General features: G+C 36.6%; 1 protein-coding gene across 2 annotated transcripts; it reads right to left on the reverse strand.

The window, feature by feature from the left end:
- Positions 1-4,177: 4,177 nt before the first annotated feature.
- Positions 4,178-8,023, reverse strand: LOC141707327 (mitogen-activated protein kinase homolog NTF6-like). 2 transcript variants are annotated; one of them, XM_074510419.1, is made up of 6 exons: positions 7,579-8,023; positions 6,207-6,336; positions 5,825-5,962; positions 5,053-5,385; positions 4,716-4,899; positions 4,178-4,602 (listed from the first exon to the last, which is right to left on the reverse strand). In XM_074510419.1, exons 1-6 carry the CDS (start codon positions 7,749-7,751, stop codon positions 4,427-4,429), a joined length of 1,134 nt encoding a protein of 377 aa, XP_074366520.1. In that variant the 5' UTR covers positions 7,752-8,023; the 3' UTR covers positions 4,178-4,426. The 2 variants fall into 2 exon arrangements, with proteins under 2 accessions (XP_074366520.1, XP_074366521.1); XM_074510420.1 differs by lacking the exon at positions 7,579-8,023 and adding an exon at positions 6,862-7,508.
- Positions 8,024-27,049: the final 19,026 nt, after the last annotated feature.

Raw genomic sequence — 27,049 nt, forward strand, 5'->3', positions numbered from 1 at the left:
GAGAAGCTGGATTTGCACTCATCGTTCCATTCAAATGGTGTTGACCTTGAAGCCTTTTTTATGGTGGCGAAGAAAGGAAGACATCTTTTGGACGATTGGGGGATAAATCTTCGAAGGGCTGCTATGCACCCTGTTAGCTTTTGCAAGTCTTTGATGGATTTTGGATCCTCCATTTCTAGGATGGCTTTTGTCTGTGCGGGGTCAGCCTCGATGCCTCGCTGTGTGATCAGAAATCCCAGGAACTTGCCGGATGTAAGCCCGAATGAGCATTTGTTAGGGTTGAGACGCAAGTTATGTTTTCGGGCATTTTCAAAAGTCTCACGAAGATCAAGTGAGTGGTTAACGGCGAGTTTGGACTTGGTTATCATGTCGTCGACATAGATTAACATGTTTTTTCCAATTTACGAGCCAAAGATTGTGTCCATCATCTGCTGGAAGGTTGCGCCAACATTAATCATTCCAAAAGGCATGACTCGATACCTGAACACTCCTCTGTGAGTAATGAATGCCGTTTTTTTCTAAATCACGAGAATCCATTTTTATCTGGTTATACCCTGAAAAGGCGTCCATAAAGGAGAGAAGTTCATTTCTTGCTGTAGAATCGATCAGCTGATCGATGTTTGGGAGTGGGTAGAAGTCTTTGGGGCATGCTTTGTTAACGTCTGAATAATCGACACACATTCACCATTTTTCATTGTATTTCTTGACTAAAACGATATTGGAGATCCATGCGGGGAACTGAACGGGCTCGATGAATTTAGCTTCGAGGAGTCGGTCAATTTCTTGCTCGATAGCTGCCCTTTTTTCATCGGAGAATATTCGACGCTTTTGTCGTATTGGAACGACATTTTTGTTGATGTGAAGAGAGTGGCGTGCGACAACCTCGGGGATTCCTGGCATATCCTTCGGGTCCCAGGAGAAAATATCAGCGAATTCTCTAACAAGGGCAATGATATCTCATTTCAAATGTTCAGGGAGTCCTTTTCCCACCTTGGTTGTCTTTGATGGATTTCCAACGACCACTTCGATATCTTCTGTTTCTTCTGCAGGGAAACATGAATTCTGGTTTGTAGATTCAATTGAGTTGCGGGGGTCAATCTCGAGTACCTGGTTGACTTCTAGATCTTTTTCCCCCTTTTTTCTTGGGGAAACTGTTGTCAGGTAACATTGTCTCGCGGTCGTTTGATCTCCAATCATTTCTCTGACCCCGAAGTCCGTGGGAAATTTCATCTTCAAATGGGAGATTGAAGTTATTGCCTTTAGAGCTGTAATAGTAGTGCGGCCCAAAATGGCATTAAAGCTGGAAGAAGCACTGATCACATGAAACTTAACGACTTTCCAAACCTGACAAGGTGGTGAGCCAAAGAGAACTGGCATATCAATGGTTCCTACCACATGGACCTCATTTCCAGTAAATCCGTACAATGGCGTTCGAGAGTTCTCGAGCCGTCGATCCCCGATGTCCATTCGTGAAAAGGCATGGTGGTAGAGGACATCGACAGAACTTCCGTTGTCGACGAGCATCTTTTTCACAATATTATTTCCCACTCGGGTTGTGATTACAAGAGCATCTTGATGACCCTCGATGAGACCCGGATGATAATCATCATCGGAGAAGGAAATGACTGGGGTCGGGCTCGCGCAAGGGCATTTAACTGTCGGAGGATTGACATTGAAGACTTCTCGAGCGTATGCTTTCCTGGAGTTGTGAGAGAATCCTTCAGAAGCTGCTCCCCCGAATATGACGTCGATGACCCGATCGTCGTGATCTCGATGGTGATGTCTAGGATTGTCCTCTTGTTGTACGTAATGTACCAACTGTCCTCGACGAATCTTTCCTTATATGAGGTTGCTAAGTTGAAAGCATTGTTCTGTGGTGTGACCGGTATCTTCATGATACTCGCAGTATCTGGAACTTGGGGGTCTCCCAGCTTTCATGGGCCTCGGTGGTCTGTAGTCCGGTTCTGTTTTTAGAACTGCCAGAATTATTGTTTTCTCTGTGTTCAATTTAGTGAATTCTTTTTCTGGTCGAGTGTGGGGCTGCCAGTCCCTTTCCCTTCTGTCCCTTGGAAATCGATCATCCATACGCGGTGGAGGTGATCGACGACGCTCACGGCGTCTTTCTCGTGCGGGGGATCGCGGGCTATAACTACGACGGCGTTCATGCATTGAAGAGCGTCGTGATGACTGAATGCAACTTACTGCTTCTTGTAGCATCATACGATGTTCAATAATTTGGAATGCTGCTTGGAGAGTTTTTGGCCTTTTTTCAAAAATTTCTTCTAGGAGTAATCCATGTCGTGACTTATCGATGCCTGCCGTTAAGAAGTTGACGGCCATTTGTTCAATTAAATCTGAAATCTCGGCGATCTCTTCCCTAAATCGGGTTAAAAAGCTGCGAAGGCTCTCACCTGAGCGCTGATGCATTGTCATCAAAGATGCTGTGACCTTAATGCCTTTGTAATTACTGGAGAACCGGGCTTGGAATTTGCTTTTTAAGGTTGCCCATGAATCAATGGATCGAGGTGGCAGATTGCTATACCATCGGAGTGCTGTGCCTTGAAGGCATGTAGAGAAAAACTGACAACGGGCGATTTCAGAGTGGCCGAAGAAAGCCATTCGTCCGTCGAATGTGTTGAGAAATGCCAACGGGTCTGAGGATCCGTCGAAGTGATCGAGGGATGGGGTTTTTAATGATCTGTCGATACGTGCTTTCTCGAGGAGGAGGGATAAGGGGCTTTCAGAGACAGTTTCGAATCCCGATTGATTCCTCATGATGTAACATATTTGAGTGATTTCTTCTTGCATTTTAGCAAATTCTTCATGTGATATAGACTCTGTGGACTCAGTTTGGCGTGAAACCTCGGCGGATGACACTATCCGCTGTCGACGTTCACGAGGCTGTGGGTAGGTCGACTCTGCCGATGGCTCGTATTCATACTCTGCATCATCGTCATCATCATAAAATTCTTCATCATGCTCCTTGCTCTGTATCGTTGTTTGTTGGAGCTCTCGTCTAAGACGGTGAATTTCGCGCTTTCGCTCGAGTTTGGCCTGCAGCCTCCGAGTCTCGCGCTCCAGTAGCTCTAACTCTTCATCATGGTTCTTCCAGATTTTCTTGGTTTTGAACTCTTAGCTTTTCTTTTTTTTTCTAAATGCAGTCGCATGTCGCTTGAAAGAACTTTTTTGCCTCTGGAGGTTTGTATTCTAAAACGCTGATCTGACACAGATTTTCTCTTTTTGTCTCTTTGACGTGTATTTTTCCAGCTCTCCGGTTGATCCTCAAGAAGGCTTTCAGGTGGAGGAAACAAACATTTTGGCTTTAATGCCGACTGCTTCGGAAGCTCACAGCCATCGAAGGCCGAGGCATCGGAGGCAGGTTCTGCCGTCAATTCTTTCACTTTGTGTTGGTCCGGCTGTTCCCGGATCAATCTCTTCTACAATCATTTTCTGGTTAGATCTGTTAAAGCAAAACTTTTTCTAGCGCCAAATGATGTGCCAACAATATTATTATTATTAGACTATAATTTTAGGAGATGATCTCTTTGCTTAATTTGCCAACCTCCTCAAATGAGGTTGTTGTCTTATATTTATACCATGTCCTAAATGGGCTATTCATTACAAAGTGGGCTTGTTAGGCCGATTACAAAATATTATAATCTAATCTATTTTGGCCTACTTTCTTCTAACCCAAGGTCCAACACATTGTACGGCAATAAGTAAACTCACAGTTTATTACTATAAACTTTCTTTTTGACGAGAACTTATTGTATACTTTAGGTGATCGTTCTTCTACTGATGATTAGACAGCTAGTCGAAAATGAAATGTGAAAAATCTGGTTTTGTAGGAGCATAATAATGCTTGTTTGAATAATTTGTAGATAAAATAAAGAACTTGATTATTGGCGCAGTACTAAGAATCTTGCAAATTTAGTAACACTTGGTAAATTTAGAAGTAGGTACAAGGAGAACAACAAAAGATAGTTAGCTGTCATAAGAAGTTGTCACAATTCAATATTAAGGCCATGGATTCTCTAATATAAAATACCAAAATTTATAACTCATTAAAACCTGCAGAATGCTGATTTATTTGATACATGAGCATATACGATTTTGCACGGAGTAACAAAGCCTTATAAAACCGCGAACATGGTCAGATGAGCAACTGGACACAATATGCACCAATGAATTGTCAGAAATTAAATCCCACTTTGTCTTGTAAAACTGACCAACAGTATGTCTCTTTACAAACTAATAAACGGTATGTTTGTTTATAAACTGTTCAATACAGATAACAAGCTATCTCACTCCACCATTCTCACTCTGGAAACTCGAACACACTTATACTTCGCTCACCAAAAAAGTATGTAAATGCTCAATATAGGACACCAATCGTAAACCTTAGGAAACAAAAAAACCAATCTTACTATTCCAGCACCTTATCTGGGTTGAACTTTTTACTTTCCAACCATATCAATTCCTTTACATCTTCTTCACTTAAACTTGCTTGCTCAAAATCAAATATGAAAGGAAACTCGCAGGTTGGCTCCTCATTGATCTCATGCAGACTTGATAAAAATGGATGATTTAATGCTTCTTCAACTTAACAATTACCAAGAGAAAAGAATCATATTATACTCATTAGCTTAATAGAAGAATATAAGCTTAAAGTTAAAAAAGATGTTAGTTGTTAATAAATACCAAGCAGCGCATACCTGTTATGCGTTTTGATGGATCAAACGCTAACATTTGCTCTGCAAGATCAATGGCCACTGGAGATACATCTGGGAACTTCTCCGCAAAAGATTTCTTTGGGACATGTGGGAGTTGCTTAATGTACTTTCGTGCATTGTTGCTCCTAAGAAATCCAAGATCAGAGTCCTCCGGAGAGCCTAAAAGCTGTTTTGAGATGAAAAAATTAACACACGAGAATTTCAGAACCCACCATCATAATGTCAGAAAGGTAAATTTTCTTATTTATGCTTTAAACCGACAATTCCATGATTTAATAATCTACACATACTAATATTTCGGCAGATAATGCCTGATTACCTCATTGATAAGTAACAATTGTTCAACATAGTCTTTACCAGGAAAGAGAGGTTCCCGTTTAATTATTTCCATCAAAATGCAGCCAACAGACCAGATGTCAATGGCTGCTGTATATTCTGAACAGTTGAGTAACAATTCTGGGGCTCTGTACCATCGGGTTACAACATATTCTGTCATGAAATCTGTCTCAGATGTGGTTCGCGCAAGCCCAAAATCACAAATTTTCAGGTCACAGTTTGAATTCAGAAGCAAGTTGCTTGGTTTCAAATCACGATGCAAAACATTTGCAGAGTGTATGTACTTTAGTCCACGAAGTAACTGGTACAGGAAATACTGCAAAAAGCAAATACAGTACTTTAGAGTGAGAAAGCGCTTGCAGCTCACCAAGTCACACTTATAAGCAAAGAGTTCTTATTACACAAAAAAAAAAAATTGAGTGCTGATTGTACTGTTCGAAATACTGTAAAAAGCAAATACAGTACTATAGACCGAGAAAGCACTTGCAGCTCACCAAATCAAACTTATAGACAAAGAGTTCTTATTACAAAAAAAAAATTGAATGCTGATTGTAATATTCTCCATAAAGGAGTTGCGATACTTTATTTTCTGGAGTAAATTTATACTTCTTTATTACATTAAATGACTTGATATCTACAGCTTTTTTTTCTAATATGCAAAGAACTCAAAAAGTAAGTTTACAGCAGCATTATAGAAACCATAAATGCAATAGGAAGAAGGTAGAAGCGGGCAGATAATATAAAGACCAACATACCTGACAGTGATCCTCAGTCAGTGCCTGGGAAGAGCGTATAACTTGATGTAGATCAGTATCCATTAACTCATACACAATATACACATCAACAAAATTTTCTTTCTCCGGTGGTGGTATGATGTCCTTAATTTTGATGACCTGTGAAAAAGTTTATAACCACAAAGTAGTCAGGAAAAAATGGTTAAAAAGAAACTTCATTGCTAATCACATGAGCAAATCCCAACTGAAACCCAGATATGTTTTTTATTTTCTTCCCTTGTAGATTTAAAATTTAAAACAAACTTGAAAAAATGTTTGGAACATGAAAAGAGCTTGAAATTATTACGGGGACTACATAGCCAATAGATAAAGAGTTTCAATCATTTAATAAAATCCCACATACATTTTCATGATCCATATGGCAGAGGAGTTTGATCTCGCGTAAGGTCCTTTTAGCATCGATCCTGTTATCAAAAGCATTCCCAATTTTTTTAATTGCGACCTCTTCCTTCATTTCAGAATTTGTAGCACAGCTGCATAACAAAAATTAATTATCACTTAGTAACAAGCGAATAAAATAAGTCAGAGAAATTGCCACTGACAAAAAAACATGCGTAAACTGTATATAGATGGAAACGGAGCGGAGATAATTAACTTGGTAATGCCACCTATAGAAGGGAGGAAAAGGGATACTTCGGATTGAAATGTAGAAGTTGAAATCTATAACACAAACTATATTTTGGCCCTCGCCTAGAATGGTGATGAAATTAAAGTTCAGCAATTGACATCCTTAACATCTTAAATTCAACTTTCCTTTCCTTTCTTTTTTCCGCTTTACGATGCAGTCAAGTAAGATTTAACTTTTTCCAATAATAAAGTACTTAAAGCTTATACCTTACAATCTAGACATATCTGGAATTGTGTATTTAGTTAAAAATGATAGACTTCAGATATCAAATCAAAATTCATTAATAAAATTTAAACAATACATTTGAACAAATATGAATATATTTTGCATTCATATAGGGAGAGAAACAGAATTACGAGAGAGGATATACCAGACGATGCCATAAGCACCAGAACCAACAAGCTTAACAGGAGGAACATATGTGGACGAAACCTGGAAGAGATTACCAAGCACATTGTAACAAACGTACTTGCGCTTGTCAGTCGAATTGCCTTGTCCCACATTTGTTGTTTTACAACAGCTATTTTCCTTGTCCATTTTCTTTTTTCTTCAATCCTCTCACCCAAATTCCTTCACTTTATTTCTCTCTGAATTTTTTTTCCTATTTAATATACATACGAAATAATCTATTCTCGTTTAAGGAAAAGGAAGGAGTGGGGAGGGTCTGGGGAGATAAATGTTTATAATGGGAATCGGGGCCTACTTCATTTTGAATTTTAAAATTTTGCTATGCACTTACTAATTACAACCGTTTGAGTTTTTTTTTTGTCAACTTCCACTCCAATTGAAACAAAATAAAGAAAGCAAGTGATACTCAAACAATTAATTAGGAACGGTATAGTGATTTGTATTTGTATTTCATTTATGTTTGTATGCAAATCTAGTAGAAATTGTCTTCTATGTTGAGTAACCAGCTCATCTAAAACCTTAAAATGTTAGAGGAAGGTTTCAACTGATCATATAGTTGATATTCTAGAGTAACATTTCATAAGCTGTTGTAAGTTCAATAATACTACGTGCTAATTTTGATTACACATATAGTGGATGTACATATTATAAATGGGGAGAGATAGGTTAGGTTACTGACCAAACGACGCCGTAGGAGCCACAGCCAAGGAGTTGAATAGGAGGAGCGTATTTAGAAGAGAGGTGGAAGAGATTTCCCATTACGTTGTATTCCACGTAGCTTCCGCCGTGTGTTGCCATGCCCTTTTCAACTTTCACTCTTACGTTACTGTCTGTATCCTCATTCTTTATCATTTTAACACCAACAACAAGTGTTTGATAGTGTTTGATATATGAGTTGGCTATATATTGAAATCCACCTACTACTCTGATTTTTGCCACTTGTGTATTTTGGTTTCCAGATTCAAAAGAAAGGAAATCAAAGTGTTTTTAGTGGAAAATGGGGCCTAATGCGCCATTTCAACTTTAAATTTTGAATCAAAGTTGTTTACCCTTCGATCATCAAAGAATCTGTAACCTTTCCTTTCTCAAGAATAAAACAGAATTTGTACCCTTCCCTTTTCAAATAAAAAAAGAAAGGCTCCTGCAATTGTTGTCAAGAAATCATTAATCAACACATCACTCATGGCCGTTATAAACAATTCAACGGTCAAGATTTAAAAAAAACATATCCTTTCGACACATAATATCTGCGAAAAACTTATCTTTCATGGTTAATATTCGCGAAAGGTCCGGGCGCTCCGCGAATATGATATGCGGAAGAGCCTTTATTTTAGTTTATAAAATCCTAAATGATCACACTTTACCTTTTGTGCCTTTTGGACGAAATTGGAGGGTAAAATTGGGGATTTTCTTGCATTTGTCCATCCTTGTTCACTTTTTACATGGGGTAAACTTCATTTTTTACTTATTTATTGTTATAATTATGGATAAGATGTTTGCTAGATTTGTAGATATAAAAATTTTGAAAAAAATGATAAAGATGTTTATAATGTAGTAAATAATTATGTTGATATTTACAGTGGTAGTTGTGTAACACCAAAGTCCCACATCGAGAAAATTTGGGATTTCTGTTCAGTTTATAAGGCGAAGTACTATTACTATGTGCACCAACAAATCAGAATCTTTTGGGGACCTGTGGTGGGATAGTCATTACCCAAGTTGGCTACATTTGGGATAGTATCCTTCAGCTTACTACTGACTGGGAATCGGGACTTGACCCGATTTTCGGAAAATGCTCGGGATTTGAACCGGGTTGTCACATACGGTATCAGAGCCGACTCTCGAAAGCTTGATGCGTCAAGCTGCCGGAGGTGGAGACACGCAGGCTGGTGGTATTATCCTACAATGACAAGAGGTCTGGAGGCGAATACACGAAGTTAGTCGGTATTATCCCACAATGGCTAGAGAGGGACGATCTGAACCTATGCGCTATCTGTTCGGGCTTGACGAGGACGTCAAGGGTTTAAGTGGGGGAGTTTGTAATAAACTGGTCCCACATCGAGGAGATCTGGGGCTTCTATTCAGTTTAAAAGGTAAAGTACTACTACTATGTTCACTAACAAATCATGATCTTTTAGGGACTTGTGGTAGGTTAGTCGTTATCCAAGTTGGTTGCATTTGGGATAGTAGCCTTCGGCTTATTATGGACTCGGAATCGTGACTTGACCCGGTTTTCAAAAAATGCTTGAGATTTGACCCGGGTTATCACAAGTTGCTTGCGTAATGATAGTGTGGACTATGTGAATGTTGTTGATGAAGATGTTTTTGTTAGTGAAGATATGTTTGAAAATAAAATTTGCATGATAATATTGAATTTATGTATGATAGTAGTGAGAAAATGGATAAGAGTGTTCTTGAAGAACGAATATTGTAATTCCTTTTTTGAATCAAAGTCTTCATAATTTAAAAGCCGCGGAGGATGAAATTTGGGCGTACACCTTGAAAATGGATTTGTAATTAAGATCCAAAACACACAAAGACGTGTTAAGGACAAATTAATATATGCTCGTACATATGTATTTAATTTAGTAGGAGACAATCGTGATAAATAATCTGTTGAGGATGATGAAATTTTGATTGGAAGTGTTGGTAGTACAAAGAACAAAAGGCGTAGAGATAAACTTCCTATGAGTGGATGCAAATTTAGGATTTATGTGGGCAATAGGAAAAGGGAGATACGTTGGAGTTAAAACCGAATCACGAGGTTGTGTCACCTTCTAAGATGAGCTTGATTAAAAGAAAGAGACATGTAACTGTGGTCCAAAAGAATTTAATCAAGAGTGGACATGTTTCTGGTATCCGACTTAAACTACACATGAATATTTTTGGAAAATTGCACGGAGGCGCGAAAGAGGTAGGTTTTGATGCCCAACATTTGATGAATGTCGTGTGTGATTTTAGGAAGGACAACTTGAGTGTTAATGATGCACAAGCGGGGGGTTGGATTTGTTATATCGGTTAGAAGATGAAAGTGGTGGAAAATTGTTCATTAGGGCTTTAATCGATGAAGAAGGAAGATTGAAGTGTCTTCTATGGGTTGATCATCGGTCATTGATGGCTTACAAAAAAATTGGTGATGTGGTTGCGTTCGATACAACATATCGAACAAATAGGTATGCTATGTCTTTTGTGCCTTTTACCGAAGTCAACCATCACTACCAATTACGGGGCCCCTTTGAAACCAACTAAGTCAAGCTCAATTACACAAAGCTACGCATAATTTCAATCTTCTCTTTGGATTTGCACTAATGCGTGATGAATTGAAGACTACATTTGAGTGGGTTTTGCGTACTTTGTTAGAGGTGGTTGAAGAGAAAGAACCATTGACTATTATCACCAATCAAGATCAAACCATGGGGGGGGGGGGAAATTGAATCTCAACTACTGAACATCATACATTTGTTGTGCTCGTGGCACATTACTAAAAAATTTCCCGAGAAGCTCTCAACTTATTTTTCAAATGATGAGTTTAAAGGTGATTTCAATAATTACATATACCACTTCTTGATCGAAGAAGTATTTAAGGATATGTGGAAAACGTCGATCTTGAAACACAAGTTAAAGAGAATACATGGCTACAAGGTTATACAATTTGAAGCATAAGTGGATCGGGGCTTATACACGGGACATATTCTCCGTTGTTCAAAAGATAACATCTAGAAGTGAAGGAATGAATTTTTTTTTATGCTTATGTTGGGTCTTGCACGGGATTGAAAGAATTTGTTGAGGATGCACAAAAAGTTTTGGAAAGGCAATTCATGCGTGAGGAAAAGGAGGTTTATAATGCACTTCATACAAGTGGTTGCATGCAAATGAAGACCGCCTTGGAGCACCATACCGCTTTCGTTTATACAAAATAGATGCTTAAAAGATTTCAAGAGCAATTGGTTGAGGTATCTAAGTACTATATGGAGAAGGATAGAGATCCCTCCTTGGAAGATGTAGAATATGAAGGGTTTCGAGCACATAAACGCAAGGGAAATGATGTAAAATTAAATTAAAACCGGAATAAAATCGAAACCCTACGCATGATCCATGCGAAAATAGATATCTAATTCGTAGTAGGAATCTTTACCTTAAAGAAGCTTTAAGAGTTCATTAATGAAGGATTAATGAAGTTCCAAACCTTATTAAATCACCACGTATCCCGCTCTCGCGATCTATGCTCTACGGTATCCACACGATCGCTTTTCTTGAAGGATTGATGTGCACTAGCACCCGAAAACTCCATCTCTACCTCTCTTCCTCTTTCTCCTTGAACGGATAGGGTTTTGTAAAACCATGTATCCTTCTTTGTAAATCAGCCCTCAAAAAGTTTATATAGAGATAAGAATGAGTTTTCTAATTATAATCTAATTATAATTAATACTAATTTGAAATCCCAATTTATTATTTAATTAAGTCACACTAAATTAATTCATAACTTATTTCAGAATTAGTTATAGTAATTTCTCTATTGTATTTATTTAATTATTTATGTCATACTTAATTAATATCATAAATAGAATAAATTACTTATTTAATTAAATTTATAATTTAAATTATTTCTCCTTCAAGCGTTCTTTGTGTGTGACCCTGTAGGTTATTATTACGTTGGTAATAATTTTAATATCTCATATTAAAATTATAAACAAGAAGCGACATCTAGTAATACATCATTGCTACCCAAGTAATAATAATTAAATCAGTGATTCGATTAAACCTTTCGTGATAACGTACAATGTAATATAATCCATTTAACCAAATATTATATATTAAAATATGGACATGTAATGTGTCATCCTCATCATAGTTTAATCCATGTTTCCTTGATTAATGAGTAGACCATCATATCAAATCAACATTTGAGCGTGACCACGCATTTTATAGTCTAGCTCACACAAAGACCAATAATATCACTCCTAAAATAGGAGGTTTAAATCCCATCTAGATCATTCATATTTCTCATATAATTCATAATATACCCAATGTCCACTTTTATCATTACTCGGTCAAGGATAACTTTTAATGGAATCAAAGTATATTAATTCTCGTATAGAAATATAATGACTTCAGGTCTAGGACCATTAAATCATTATCACTGTGATGATAACTTATGACACTATAAACATGTAGTATCTCACAATGGGTCAATCCAACACCATGTAACTAATATATGTGCTTATATTTTTGACTTTAGTATCACCATACCTATGATCAATGAGATATGACCATCAGTCAACAAGCATACTAGTCTTAATGCATTATTCTTATCCCCTATAATAATACTCGATTAGGGACCTTTAGGAATATTGATACTATTCTCATATTTTCATTTCTAAGTCACGTACTTAGAGAAATAGAATCGCATATCATATTCCAAGGACATTTATTAATCTAACATTTATATCACAGTAAAATTAAGAATTAATAAATTATAAAAGGAATAATCGATAGAACATAAACATTAATAATCATAATGTCTTAAACTAAAATATCATAGTGTTGTCTCTAGGGCACAAACACTAACAATCTTCCACTTGCACTAGAGCCAATCACCCATGTATCTAATACTCATGGAACTAGTATGACCATCGTGTTTCTGCTGCGATAAAGCCTTAGTCAGTGGGTATGCAACATTATCATTACTACGCACTTTACATTTATATCTCATTGATCATTAATCTCATTAATAAGGTGATATCGGCTAAGGACATGCCTAAACAGTCTCCTTGGCTATTTCGAAAGCATCAATATATTCGGATTCAATTATAGAATCATCAATGTTCATGCTATGAACTATTCCAGCTAACATCACTTATATTTGGACAAAATACAAAATAGACATAAACACATAATCATCCTTGTCTGTCCAAAAATTAGGTTTAGAAACTAACATCAGTGTAACCCTTTACAACTAACTCCCTATCTTCTCCATACACCAAAAATAATTATTTAGTGCTCTTTAAGTACTTAAGAATATTCTTAAAAACTATCCAATGACCCTCACCTGGATTAGATTGGTATCTTCTCGTCATGCTCAAAATATACAAAATATCAAGATAAATACATATCATTGTACATATTATAGCTCCAATTGCTGAAGCATATGGAACTTTCTCAAATGAACCTTATCATGTAATGATTTAGGGGATAATTATCTTTTGAGATCACAATCCCATGAGACATCGAAACATATCCTTTTTTGTCTCCTGCATCCTAAAATAATGCAATACTTTATCAATGTATGTACTCTGACTAGGTCGATTAATCTCTTCAATCTATCTCTATAAATCTTGATCCCTAATATATAGGTAGAATCGTCTAAATCTTTCATCGAGAAACTATATCTCAACCAAGTCTTAATAGCCTATAGAGAAGGTATATCTTTCCATATTTATTATATGCCATCTACATATAATACTGGGAATGTCACATGGCTTCCACTAACCTTCTTGCAAATACATGGTTCATCTTCGTTTTGAATAAAGCCAAACTCTTTTACTGTTTCTTCAAAATGAATATCCATCTCCTTGAGGCTTGCTTCAATCTATAAATAGATTGAAGCAACTTCCATACCATCTTAGCAAACTTTGGATTGTCAAAACCCTCAGTTTGTATCATATATATATATATATCATCATCAAGGCTCCCATATAAGAAAGTGGTTTTGACATCCATTTTCCAAATCTCATAGTCAAAGTAAGCAGCTATTGTTAGCAAAATCCTGATGGTCTTGACCGCAACAACTGGTGAAAAAGTCTCATCACAGTCTATACCTTGATTTTGTTTGAAACCTTTTGCCACTAGTCATGCCTTATAGTTCTGTACTTTACCATCCATGTCGGTTTTCTTCTTGAAAACCCTCTCGCACCCTATAGGTTTTACCCCTTCGGGTGGATCAACTAAAGTCAATACTTTATTTTGATATATGGATTACATCTCGGATTTCATGGCCTCCGACCATCTCTCGGAGTCTGAACTGTTCATAGCATCTTGGTAGGTGAGATGTTTATCATTATCTGTAAGCATCACATCATCATCTTGAGTCAAGAGAAATTCATAATTTTCCCGGGCTCATGGTGAATCCTATTAGATCTACGAATAACCTGTGTTTCCTGAACATAATTACTTTCAATATTTTGATGTGCATCCTGATCTAATTCCAACTCCGGTTCAATGTTATCATGTGGTTCTCGATATTCATGGAAATATATTATTCTCCCACTGGTTTTCTTAGAAAATAGTTCTCCCATCAAGAAATACAGTGGTTCGAGCAACAAACACTTTATTCTTAAAATGATTATAAAAACTATACCCTTTAGTCTCACTTAGGTATCCCACAAAATAGCATCCATCTAATTTTGGTCCAAGTTTGTCAGATACTAAATGTTTCACAAACGCTTCACATCCCCAAATTTTCATAAATGACATGCTATGACGTTTCTTAGTCCAAATCTCATATGGAACCTTTTGAACCACTTTTGTCGAAAACTCGGTTAAGTGTATATGCAGCCGTATCTAGAGCATAACCCCAGAAACTGATTAAAATATCTGTTTGACTTATAATCGATCATACTATGTCCAATAATGTACAATTTCTCCTCTCAGAATCTCTATTCCATTGAGGTGTTACAGAAAGAGTAAGTTGTGATACAATATCACACTCTTTCAAGAAACTCTTGAATTCGAGGCTTAAGTATTCTCCTCCAAGATCTGATCGTAAAACTTTTATACTTTCCCCTGTTTGCTTTTCTACTTCGGCCTTATATTCTTTGAATATTTCAAAAGAATCAGATTTATTCTTCATAAGAACCACATATCCATATCTACTGAAATCATCAGTAAATGTTATGAAGTAGTATAATCCACCCCTTACCATCATACGCATTTGACCACATACATCATTATGTATAAGTCCTAATTATTCAGTGGCCCTTTCACCTGATCATGTAAAAGAAGCTTTAACCATTTTACCAACGAGACAAAGTTTGCATCTTTTGTATGATCAAAATCAAACTTATATAAGTATCCATCTGTATGTAACTTAAAAATACGTTACTCATTAATATGGACTAAATAACAATGCTAGAGGTAATGTTTGATTTGAGTCATCGTAGAACATATACATTGTTAACTTATTGTGCAACATTACAAGTCTTATGATTGAAATAGAATAAATAATTATTGTTTATTCATTAAAATGAAATACCTTTCTTGTCTTGACAAGAAATTGATATATGTTTCCGCTAAAAGAAGGCACGTAATAACAATTTACCAAGTTCTCAACTTCACCTTATGAGCAAAATTAGGCACCGAGTTCCTCCAACAAGAGTAATAACTTTTGCTCAAATTCTAACCCGGTACCTGAAGCTTGACCATTGTTGGTCTTCTTCTTTAGATCTTCCAAATAAGCTTGACAATTTAACTTCCAATCATCCGGTTATTACTATAGAAGTGACAATTGTCTTCTTTAGCAACACCACTAATGGGCTTAAAAAGCCCCCTTGGGATTGGACTTTGGTTTGACATCGAATAAAATCAAATCTTATCCTCGCCTATCCACTTTCCTTTTCCATTTGCATTCCATGTGTACACCATCAATATGGACGTAGTTCATGCTTTTACTGTGTTATTTTCAGCAGTTCTAAACATGCCTAACAACTCAGTGAGTGTTTTGTCTATCTCATTCCTTTTGTTCTTAACAAACTGAGAATAGAAGTTATTCAAAGATTGTTTGATCAAATCAAGCTGAGTCTCTAGACTATTCTTGAAACCCAAAATATCAAGGTACGTATACCTATCATCTTTAGAACATGGGGTTCAACTGGCTATCATTCTCCCATTAATGCAAAAGTATGGTGTATTATTGTTAAATCTTTCTGACGAGTCTATTCTTTAAACATCCTTTGAAGGTGCTCAATCACATCATAAGCATCACTATGCTCTTGTTGCTTCTAAAGCTCAGCACTCATAATTATAAGCATGAGACATGAAACATCAGATGCATAATCAATTTGCTTCTGGTAAGCATTTTGTTCAGCACATGTTTCATTCTCAGCTAGAAAAAATAAGGGAGGGGTTTGAGTGACATCCTTGAACCCCGAGGACAATCCTCAAGTTCCCATGTCAATTGAGGAAATTATTTCATGTCAGCTTGCCCTTCTCAAGGACTATTAGATAAAGAAGTTATTTGTGTTATTTGTCATTTTATATCTACAATATTAAAGTGCATAAAATAAATTAGTCTACAGATGATCATTAAAATATGTTCAAGTGATTATTCATATATATTCACAATATATATCTTCTACTATTTCTATCAAATCAATATCCCTAACTATTAATTCGTAAAGAATATCTTCTATATCCTTTCTAGTGAGCCAAAATCCATATTTCACCATGCATTAGGTCGACTTTGACTTTTCTACTAGAACATGATTATTTAGGTAGACAGATTTTGTCAATTATATAACTTTTATATAGCTTGTGGAATAATATTTGTTCATATTTATCTAATAAATCTCGACAAACTCTATGCCTCTAAGTTCATAATCCCATTGTGGTAACTTATTTAATTCAAACCCAATAGTAAAAAAGTATCAGTATACTTCAACATATCTCCCACGATAGATGGGAGTACTTCGCTTTGGCGAACCACTCCTTATCGATCTAGGGGTTAACGCATTAGACTCACTAGAAGGCATCTGAGTAACTTAGTATTAACTTTAGGGTTTTGTTAATTTAAAATGAGCATGATCCCATCATAAAGATATTTCCAATTTTTCCTTGAATAAAATAATTTATATCAATATTTGTTAGGTCACACACACACTGTAGAGGGGGTGAATACAGTGTATAATACAATCAAATCGAACTTTAATATATTAAGTAACATAAAACAAACTTTATTGAAACAATAAACTCTGTTACAGTATGGAACTGTTACCTCTCAGTGATGAACAAATATCACGAGAGCTGCTAGGGTTACAATGAATCAACTTCTCGAATATATGATAACACTTATAGTGTAAACCCTATGTCTGTGTTTATATACTACACAGTTACAAGATAATCGCTAATTGATATGGAATATAATTCTGTTTCCTAAAATATATCAATCAGATATCTTTTCTTCCAAGTATTCCATTCTTCACAGAATTCCTTCTTCATGCATATCTCTTCTTATGTTTATCTCGATCTTCTTTCCTTTAATCAGCTACTGTCCTTCTCTGATCATCCTTCAGCACTTAAGTTCTGATATCTAACTTCTGATAATTATCTCCTGATAATATAAGTACTGATATCCTTAAGTCCTGACTTCCAGTATAAGTACTGATCAACAGTTAAGTACTGATTTATCCTGTTAAGTAAGATCTGAAATCTAAACATAAGTTATATTAGCCATGACATTATCAAATATATCTAACAATCTCCCCCAACTTGTAAATTAGCATAATATACAAGTTTAACAGATATTTGATGATGTCAAAAACATTAAGTACAAATGCATGAGAATTAGACTAGATAACTACAACTTACAGTCCTTAAAGCTTTACCAATATTCAACTTCTGATAACAACTTCAGTCTGTACAAATATCAGAATTTAAGCAGTTGTAGATCTTTGACTTGGCTTCATCATCTGATCTCTCTGATGTCAGGAGTTGTTCTGAGATAGTTCTTCAATAAACATTTCTCAGCATATCTGAGTTCATCAATCATTCTCCTTTTGGCATCTTTAAGCTCTGCAGTATCTTCACCAGTTTGAAAGATTGCAGCTCTGAGATCATTGATCTTTGCTTTTCTCAACTCCTGATCTAGTCTTATGACATAGGCTTTGTCATACTCCATATTGAATTCAAGTCCCTTAATACCAAGATATGTTCTGATCTGTGCAGTATTGGGCTTCATATCAACAATATCACCATTGTGATCTCTGTACTTTGGAATATATGTGCTGTCAGACTTAACAGAATAAAGCCTTTTATGTCTCTGAATCTGTTCTTTTAAGTAGTTTGCAGCAGTTTCTGTTATTCTGCCATTCACTTGAAGTAAGAAAAGTACATGCTCCAATTCTTCAAAATACTTCAATGGAATGGCATTTTGTCTTATATGATAAACCCTACCATCTGTCATGAAATACAACATGATGTATTCTTTCAAGTAGGTATGGTAAACCATCTGTACAGATTCCAGTTGATTCAATCTCTCAAGAGTTGCTCCAATACCTGGTTCACTCAAGGAAGTTGGATCATTGGTAGTGTTGTGTACTCTTCTTTCATCAGCACTTCCCAATCCAATTTTATCCCTTGCTTCCTTTCCAGTAACTACTCTTGCTTCAAAACCACTTGCAGTAGTCTTCAAAGGTTGAGTCTGTTTTGCTTTAGTGAATCCTGGTAGGAGTGTCTTTGATCTATCTTCTGATATCAAGTTAACTTAAGCTATGTCAGAGCTTACTTGCTTCTTCTGAATATTAGAACTTACAATTTCTTGACTCTGAACAACTTGAGCCATGTCAGAGGTTGTTTTAAGAACTTTTCTTGAAGTTAGAGCAAGATCATCCTTTTCATCAGTAATTTCTTCATCCTCAGGAGGTACATAAACCTTGATGGGTTCACCAACCTTTTCTTTACCCTTGGATCTTGGGTCTATCTGTGGTTGTGATCTAGCCAATGTTGTTTCAGTATGTGTCCTTTCTTTGATCACAATGCCTTTGAGTTTTGGAAGTGACTTTTTACCAGAAGCTTCAGATTTAGATGTGACTTTCTCTGATTTAAGTCTGGCTTCTTCTTCCTTTAAACTTTCCAAGTCCATTCCTGGATTTTCCTGAAGAAATAACTGTCTTGACATTTCCTCATCAAGATCTAAAAGTTCATTAGAACTTAGCCTTTTACCAGTAGCAGAACTTATTCTCTTCCCAGTATCAGAACTTGTCATGTGACTAGCTTGTCTTGATGTGAATCCTCTACCTTGACTATGACCTCTACCCATTCCAGAGCTTCCTTGATCATCTTTTTCATTATCCTTTCCTGTCAGTGTCTTGTCATTCTTGCATTTGGACTTAATCACTTTCTCCCCCTTTTTGGCATCAGCAGGTAGTAAAAGAGAGATAAGCAATTCCACTGAGGATTGGATTTCAGTTAGTTGTGATTGCTGAGAAGCTTGATTTTTCAGAATTTCATCAATCTGAGCTTGTTGATGATCTTGAGTCTTCTCAATATAAGCAATCCTGTCAATGGTAGGTTGGAAGAACTTTTTCTTATCAATTTTCCAAACTTGTTCCTGTTTGATAAAGTTCTCATGAATCTTGTGTAGCTCTGCATGAGTAGTTGAATGAAGACCTTGTAGATGTTTAGTACTCAATGTAGTGATTCTAAGCTGGGTTTTAAAATCATCAGAATTTAACATTTCATCAGCTTTAGTCAAGTGCTCAACAAGATGCTTTTCAGTTGGAACACATGAAACTGAGTTCCATTCCTTAGTCCACTCCTGACCTGCACGAGTTTCACTCCAAGGTATTGGTGCTTCCCCGGTAACAAACTTCTTAACCAGTTCAGACTTAGGAAGAGTCTGTTGAGGAGTATGTCCTGAAGGACCTGCTTCATCAGCATCTACAGTTGGAGCAGCATCACCAGTATCTCCACCATTTGCAGTATCAGAACTTAAAGAATCAGTATCTTCTGATAAGACAACAGTATGAGTAGCAATGGAGGCTTCAGCATCCTCTAATTGCTGATATTGTTCTAAGTTCTGATCAATAGCCATATCCTGATGCTCACCTAAATTCTGATCATCAGCATCTTGATGCAGAGAAGGTGTTGTTGATAACTCGGGAGTTTGAACAACATCAGTAACAGGTGTTGTGGAAGGATTATTTGCTATTGGAGCTTCTAAGAGAAGTACTGCAGGCACAACCAAGTTTTGAAGATCAATATCAGCACTTGTGCCTGGATCAACAAAAGACACAGAAGGTGTGGTAGCCTTTTCAGAAACAGCTTCCTGAGATGGAGTTGATGGAGAAGAAGTGACTGGAGCAAATTCCTTGTCTTGTGAGATCAGAGATTCCTGATCCCCTTCCTTAGCTGCTTCCTCTTCATCATCTGAAACTGGCCTTTTTGCCCTCTGTTTCTTGTATCTCTTTATTGATTTGGATTCCTTGGGAGTTTCAGGAACTGTCATTCTTCTAAGCCGTTTGAGAAGCCTAGATCCCCCAATTCCAGAATCCTTCTGAGAAGTCACTTTCTCAGCTTCACCTACAACAGGTTCTGAAGAAGGAACCTGTTCCTCAGTATCAGATTCATCTCTCAGTACAGTCCTCCTTCTCTTTTGAGGTGTTTGAGAAATAGTTTTTGTCCTCTTTGGCTTGGAGGATGAGGGTTGAACAGTCTGTGAAGTAGAGAGATAGGATTTGAGATAAGTCCTGAGGGTAGGTTGAGTAGTATGAGTGGTAGGTGCTGAGGATGATGGTTTTTGGGTGTTTGTGGTTGGTTGGATATCAGAGTAAACAGATCTATAAGTATCAGGATCATCATTTACTAGGATCTGTTTTACAGACTGAGGAATCTGTAACGGTCTAACCACTATTTTCTTAGTATCAGCATTTACCAGATCATTAAAGTATCGTTTTGTAACTCTAAAAGGTGGGGTTGAGGAACTGACTAATTAAGGTTCATCAGTACAAAAAGTATATATAAGTTGACATAATCTAGCAAAATAGACAACATTTCTATCCTCTATCATCCTATCCCTAATAAAACCAATTATTCCAGTTGCAAAATCAAAATGAGTTTGATGGATAATAGCATACCCTATGTGCTGACTCAGAATTGGGATAACATCAAAATTCGAACATTTGTTCCCAAAAGCTTTGGTGATGCAGTCAAAGAAGAAACTCCATTCTCTTCTGATATTAGCCCTTTTTAACTGCCCAAGCTTTGCCAAACTCTTTTCATATCCCAAATCAGCCATTAACTCCTGAAGTGCTGATTCCTCTGGAGTTGAAAAGGTACAATTTTCTGGGAGATGTAGAGCTTTGCGTATTGTACCAGGAGTGACTGCATAAGATGAATCACCCACTTCAAAAACAATACTGGGAGTGCCATGTTTACCACCATCATCAAGGTGCCCAGTCCGCCAAAACGTCAGAACTTGTTGACTCGAAAAGACTTCAGGCTGAGTTAATGCATACCCAATCTCACTGTGTGCAAGAAGATCTTGCACAAAATGCAATTCAGATGGAGCTTCAGCATGATCAAGAATTGCAGCATAGTTGTTTGGAACAAACTTAGCTCCATCAATGATTAAATCCTTAGGTGCCATGTGAAAAATTGAGATTCAAAAGTGCCTGTTAGGTGTTTGATAAGATGTCTATATGAAAAACCAACGTGAGAAGAAAGAGAGTAAAAGTAAGTAAAGAGAAAAAATATGAAGAAAATAAAAGATTAAAGAAATCCTCTCTCTGTTGTACTTATACTCTGAACAAAAATGTTACCGTTGGACACCTGTCAGATATGCAGTAATAACGGATAGTTACTGGGCTCGAGAAAACATGAATCATTACTTACCCAGTTGCCTATTTTCAAGGAAAAACCGTTCCACTTACCCAGATATTCCATTAATCAAGGTGAAACAGTTTTAATTCAAAATTGAAACCGTTCCCACTGAGTTAATTATTTTTCACTGCATCATTAATATTCTGAAAGTAAATCACGTAAAAATGACCAAGATAAATTAGATGAGTAAGTGCTGATAAAAAAAAATTAGAACTTAAATTAAAACAGAATTTATATGGTCATCAGAATATCAATCAGGATTTATCAATGCATTACCAAATATCTTAGAGACAAAATCTTGAAGCAAAAACAAATTTCATTAATATATCAAGAGAATACATTTATGAAATGGAAATTACATCAGTACTTATACAAGATTTCCCTAAGCTACTAAACCTAACATCAACAGCTTTAGTCCTAGCTAAGAAGCCTGACAAAGCTGATGATGAAGAAAAACAGGAAGAAGACAAGATTAAATCATTTCTTCTTCTTCTTCCTACTCTCGACAAACAGAATGGCGAGTCTGATGATTCGCTCTTGCTGGCGGAGAGCTGCCAGTCTTTCCTCCTCCAATCGCTCCAGATGGCGATGGTAATCCATATAGAAGAATAGGAGGTGGGTCAGTACCTCCTGTGGGACAGAGTCCCATATCTCCTCAGGAATGGCTGTGACATGCCATTCCTGCTGCCATTCGGCACAGCTTAGCTCCATATTGAAGTTTTGGTAGTTCAAAAACATGTTGAATCTGACCATCATGTTTTTGAAAGAAAAAGTATGAAGGTAAGTGTGTGAGAAAGAATTTGATGGGAAGGCTAATGTGAAGTGGCTGCTTATATAGGCAAGAGAATGCCAGGAGACATAAAAGTATTTAATGCTGACAGGTAGAATTAATTCTACCTCGTCTCCCTAGACTTTGAAAAAGAATAACATTCATTGGAAAGAGGAAACATGGTTTAAAGCGCACAAGAAACAAGTAACAGTGGACTGTGCAAGTACGAATACCATTAATCCTAATCATAGTGACTATTAATCTTCCACTTCAACATATTCAAGTATTAACTGAGACTGTTATCAAATTTTATTCACAGATAAGTCAAGTAAAACATTAGACTGTAATATCAGAACTTAGACTTATATCAGAACTAAACAGTCATCAGTACATAATTTCTTAACTCGAAAAAGGAATGCCTATCTTAGTAAGTCCTCATACAAGTTCTGAGTTATACTCTTCAGAACTTAATCATCAGAATATGCAACCAGAGCTTGTCCTCAGAGTTTGTGCAAAATGACACAATGACTGTTTATCTAAAATAACATAGACCTCCACAGAAATTTTCATCATTCAGATGGAGTGATTAGTGTGTGCATTAAGCTAAATAACAGACAAAGAGTAAAGTCTGATTCACTTCAGTACATCTTAGAAATAAGGCATAACTAAAATTTTGCTAAAGAGCTGTCATTGTCCTGAAACCTACTGATGAATGAGTTCATGCTTGAGTCCACCTCAACTGTTTGTGCTAATTTTATGCATCTTTTGAAATTCTATTTTACAGTGGCTTCTCAGTGTAAGTGAGTCACGACTGCTTATCAGAATTTATGCTATTATCAGAGTATTTCTCCAGTAATCATAGAGTGTGAAAAAGTCACCAAGAAAATATTTTGCTTTTCTAATGCATATTTACTTAATACCAGCAATGCACTTGGGTCGTCCCTTCCACATTTTTACTCTAGATCTCAAAGGAGTACCTGATTTTTTTTTATCTTTTTGCTTTTTCTTTTGATAAGTGAGGTTTATCAGCACTTAGTACCTTCAGCAGTTTTACTAGTATCAGAACTTAACAGATGAGTAGCATTATTCTAATTTATGACTTAGTAATAAGATAAACAAAGTAAACTCAACTAAGCTCAATTATCAGAATTTGCTAGTGTCATAAGATTTCCACTGAAATAATTACTTCTTACATGGAATCATTTATTTATTGAAGACTACTAGGTCAGTATCTAGCACAGTTATCCTTATAGGATTGAATAGTTACTTGAACAGACATATCACTTATCAGAGTTTAGAAACATATATCAGATAATAATCAGTACTTAAACGCGTATTTCAATTAATCATAGAATAAACAAAGAGATTACATTCTGTAAATACTGATCATAAAGTCTGATGCATCAGAACAAAACTAGACAAATTTAGAAAAAGAACCTGAAACCATTCCAAGTTCATTTACCAATCTTGTAAAAGTGGCTTCACATAGTGGTTTTGTGAAGATATCTGCTAGTTATTGATCTGTTGGAACAAAGTACAATTCCACTGTACCTTCATCCACATGTTCCCTTATGAAGTGGTACCTGATGCTGATGTGCTTTGTCATAGAGTGTTGAACTGGATTACCTGTCATAGCAATAACACTTTGATTATCACAGTAAATAGGGGTTTTGAAATATGTTAACCCATAATCCAGTAACTGATTCTTCATCCAAAGAATCTGTGCACAACAGCTTCCTGCAGCAATATACTCTGCTTCTACAGTTGATGTGGAAATTGACTTTTGTTTCTTGCTGAACCAAGAAACCAATCTACCTCCAAGAAATTGGCAGCTTCCACTTGTGCTTTTCCTGTCAATTTTGTAACCTGCAAAATCTGCATCTGAGTAACCTATTAGTTTAAAATCTGATTCTCTAGGATACCATAATCCCAGAGCAGCTGTTCCTTTAAGATACTTAAAGATTCTTTTCACAGCTGTTAAGTGAGGTTTTCTTGGATCTGCTTGAAATCTTGCACAAAGACAGGTAGCATACATGATATCAGGTCTACTAGCAGTTAGATAGAGTAGAGAGCCAATCATACCTCTGTAGTCAGTAATATCTACTGATTTACCGGTATCCTTATCCAGTTTTGTTGCAGTGGCCATGGAAGTGGATGCACTTGAACAATCTTGCATTCCAAATTTCTTCAGCAAGTTTCTGGTGTACTTGGTTTGACAAATAAAAGTGCCTTCTTCATTCTGCTTGACTTGAAGGCCCAGAAAATAGCTAAGTTCCCCCATCATACTCATCTGATATCTTGACTGCATTAATTTGGCAAACTTCTTGCAAAGTTTGTCATTTGTAGACCCAAAAATGATATCATCAACATAAATCTGAACCAGAAGTAAGTCCTTTCCATGGTTGAGGTAGAACAGTGTTTTGTCTATTGTTCCTCTGTGGAATCCACTTTCCAGAAGAAACTGAGCTAAAGTCTCATACCATGCTCTAGGAGCTTGCTTAAGTCCATAAAGTGCTTTATTAAGCCTGTAGATATAATCTGGATGTTTGGTATCTACAAAGCCTGGAGGTTGTTCAATATATACCTCCTCCTCCAATTCTCCATTGAGTAAAGCACTTTTCACATCCATTTGAAAGACCGTAAACTTTTTGTGAGCAGCATAAGCCAAAAATATCCTTATGGCTTCTAACCTAGCAACTGGTGCAAATGTTTCATCATAATCAATTCTCTCCTGTTGAGAATATCCTTTTGCAACCAGCCTTGCCTTATTCCTTGTAATTATGCCATCACTGTCAGTTTTGTTTCTGAATACCCACTTTGTACCAACAACAGATCTATTCTTTGGTCTTGGCACTAGGGTCCAGACTTTGTTTCTTTCAAATTCATTTAACTCTTCCTGCATTGCTTGCACCCAATCAGCATCTTGAAGAGCTTCTTCAACTTTTTTTGGCTCAGTCTGAGAGAGAAAAGAATTGTAGAGACATTCATTTGAAGTACCTGTTCTAGTTCTGACACCTGCATCAGGATTTCCAATTATCAAATCAGGTGTATGTGATTTTGTCCACTTCCTTGCAGATGGAAGGTTTTCTCTAGAACTGGATGCTCCCCCATGATTCATGCTATCTTCATTTTCATTTTCTGATGCTCCCCTTGAAACTATGCTCTCTGAGTTGGAGTCTTCAGTATTTAGATTTTCAGCACTATCAGAACTTGGCTTATCAGAACTTGACGAATCAGAACTTGAAGAGCCAGATGTATGTTCTGATGTTTCTTGAGATATGGTAGGATCTTGAGTATGCTCCCCCTGCATAGGTGCATCTTCCTTTGACGTAGTCACCACAGTTTCAATAACATCAGAGTTTAATCCATCAGAGTTTACAGTATCAGGACTTAGACTGTCAGGATTTTCAGTATCAGAATTTGAGTCTTCATTTTCAAATCTCAGCTGATCATGGTCAATGAAATCTTCAAGACCAGTAATCTTCTTATCATCAAAAGAGACATTGATAGATTCCATGACCACTTTTGTCCTCAAATTATAGACTCTGAAGGCTTTTGTGGAAAGTGGATATCCAACAAAGATTCCTTCATCAGCTTTTAGATCAAACTTTGATAGCTGTTCAGGATGAGTCTTGAGAACAAAACACTTGCATCCAAATACATGAAAGTATTTCAGATTTGGCTTCTTTTTCTTCACCATCTCATATGGTGTTTTTCCATGCTTGTTAATGAGTGTTGCATTTTGAGTAAAACAAGCAGTCTGCACAGCTTCAGCCCAGAAATAGGTTGGAAGCTTTGTTTCTTCAAGAATTGTACGTGCAGCTTCAATGAGAGTTCTATTCTTCCTTTCAACAACTCCATTTTGCTGTGGAGTTCCAGGAGCAGAAAATTCCTGCTTTATTCCATGGTTTTTGCAGAACTCTTCCATTATCAAATTCTTGAACTCAGTGCCATTATCACTCCTTTAAATTTTCACAGAATCTTTGACCATTTTATCCAGATGTTTGACATGATCAATCAAGATAGATGCAGTTTCACTTTTTGTGTGCAAGAAATACACCCATGTGTATCTGGTGAACTCATCCACTATGACCAACGCATACTTCTTCTTTGTAATAGATATGACATTTACTGGACCAAATAGATCAACATGTAGTAGATGATAAGGCTCAAGAATTGATGATTCAGTCTTGCTCTTGAATGAAGATTTCTTTGCTTGGCCTTCTGACAGGAATCACAAAGACCATCAGGAGCAAATACTGACTTTGGCAGTCCTCTCACAAGATTTTTCTTGACCAGTTCATTTATATTGTTGAAATTTAAATGAGAGAGTTTCTTATGCCAATTCCAGCTTTCTTCAATTGATGCTCTACTCATCAGACAGATTGCAGAACCATCAGTACTTGTTGAAAGCTTAGCTTCATAAATGTTACCACGCCTGTATCCTTTCAGAACAACTTTGCCTTTAGATTTACTCATAATTTCACAGTGTTCTTCAAAGAAATCAACATGATAACCTCTGTCACAGATTTGACTTATACTCAGTAGGTTGTGTTTAAGTCCTGAGACCAGAGCTACTTCTTTAATTATGACATTTCCAAGATTGATATTGCCATATCCCAATGTTTTTCCAATGTTGCCATCTCCATAAGAAACACTTGGGCCAGCTTTCTCCACAAAGTCTGATAGCAGGGCCTTATTTCCGGTCATATGTCCTGAACATCCACTGTCCAGAACTAGAATATTTTTCCTGTTGCCCTGCAATCACAAAGACCACTAATTATTAGTT

The sequence above is a fragment of the Apium graveolens genome, chromosome 2 (genome assembly GCF_009905375.1).
Source record: "Apium graveolens cultivar Ventura chromosome 2, ASM990537v1, whole genome shotgun sequence".
NCBI classification, from domain to species: Eukaryota; Viridiplantae; Streptophyta; class Magnoliopsida; order Apiales; family Apiaceae; genus Apium; species Apium graveolens.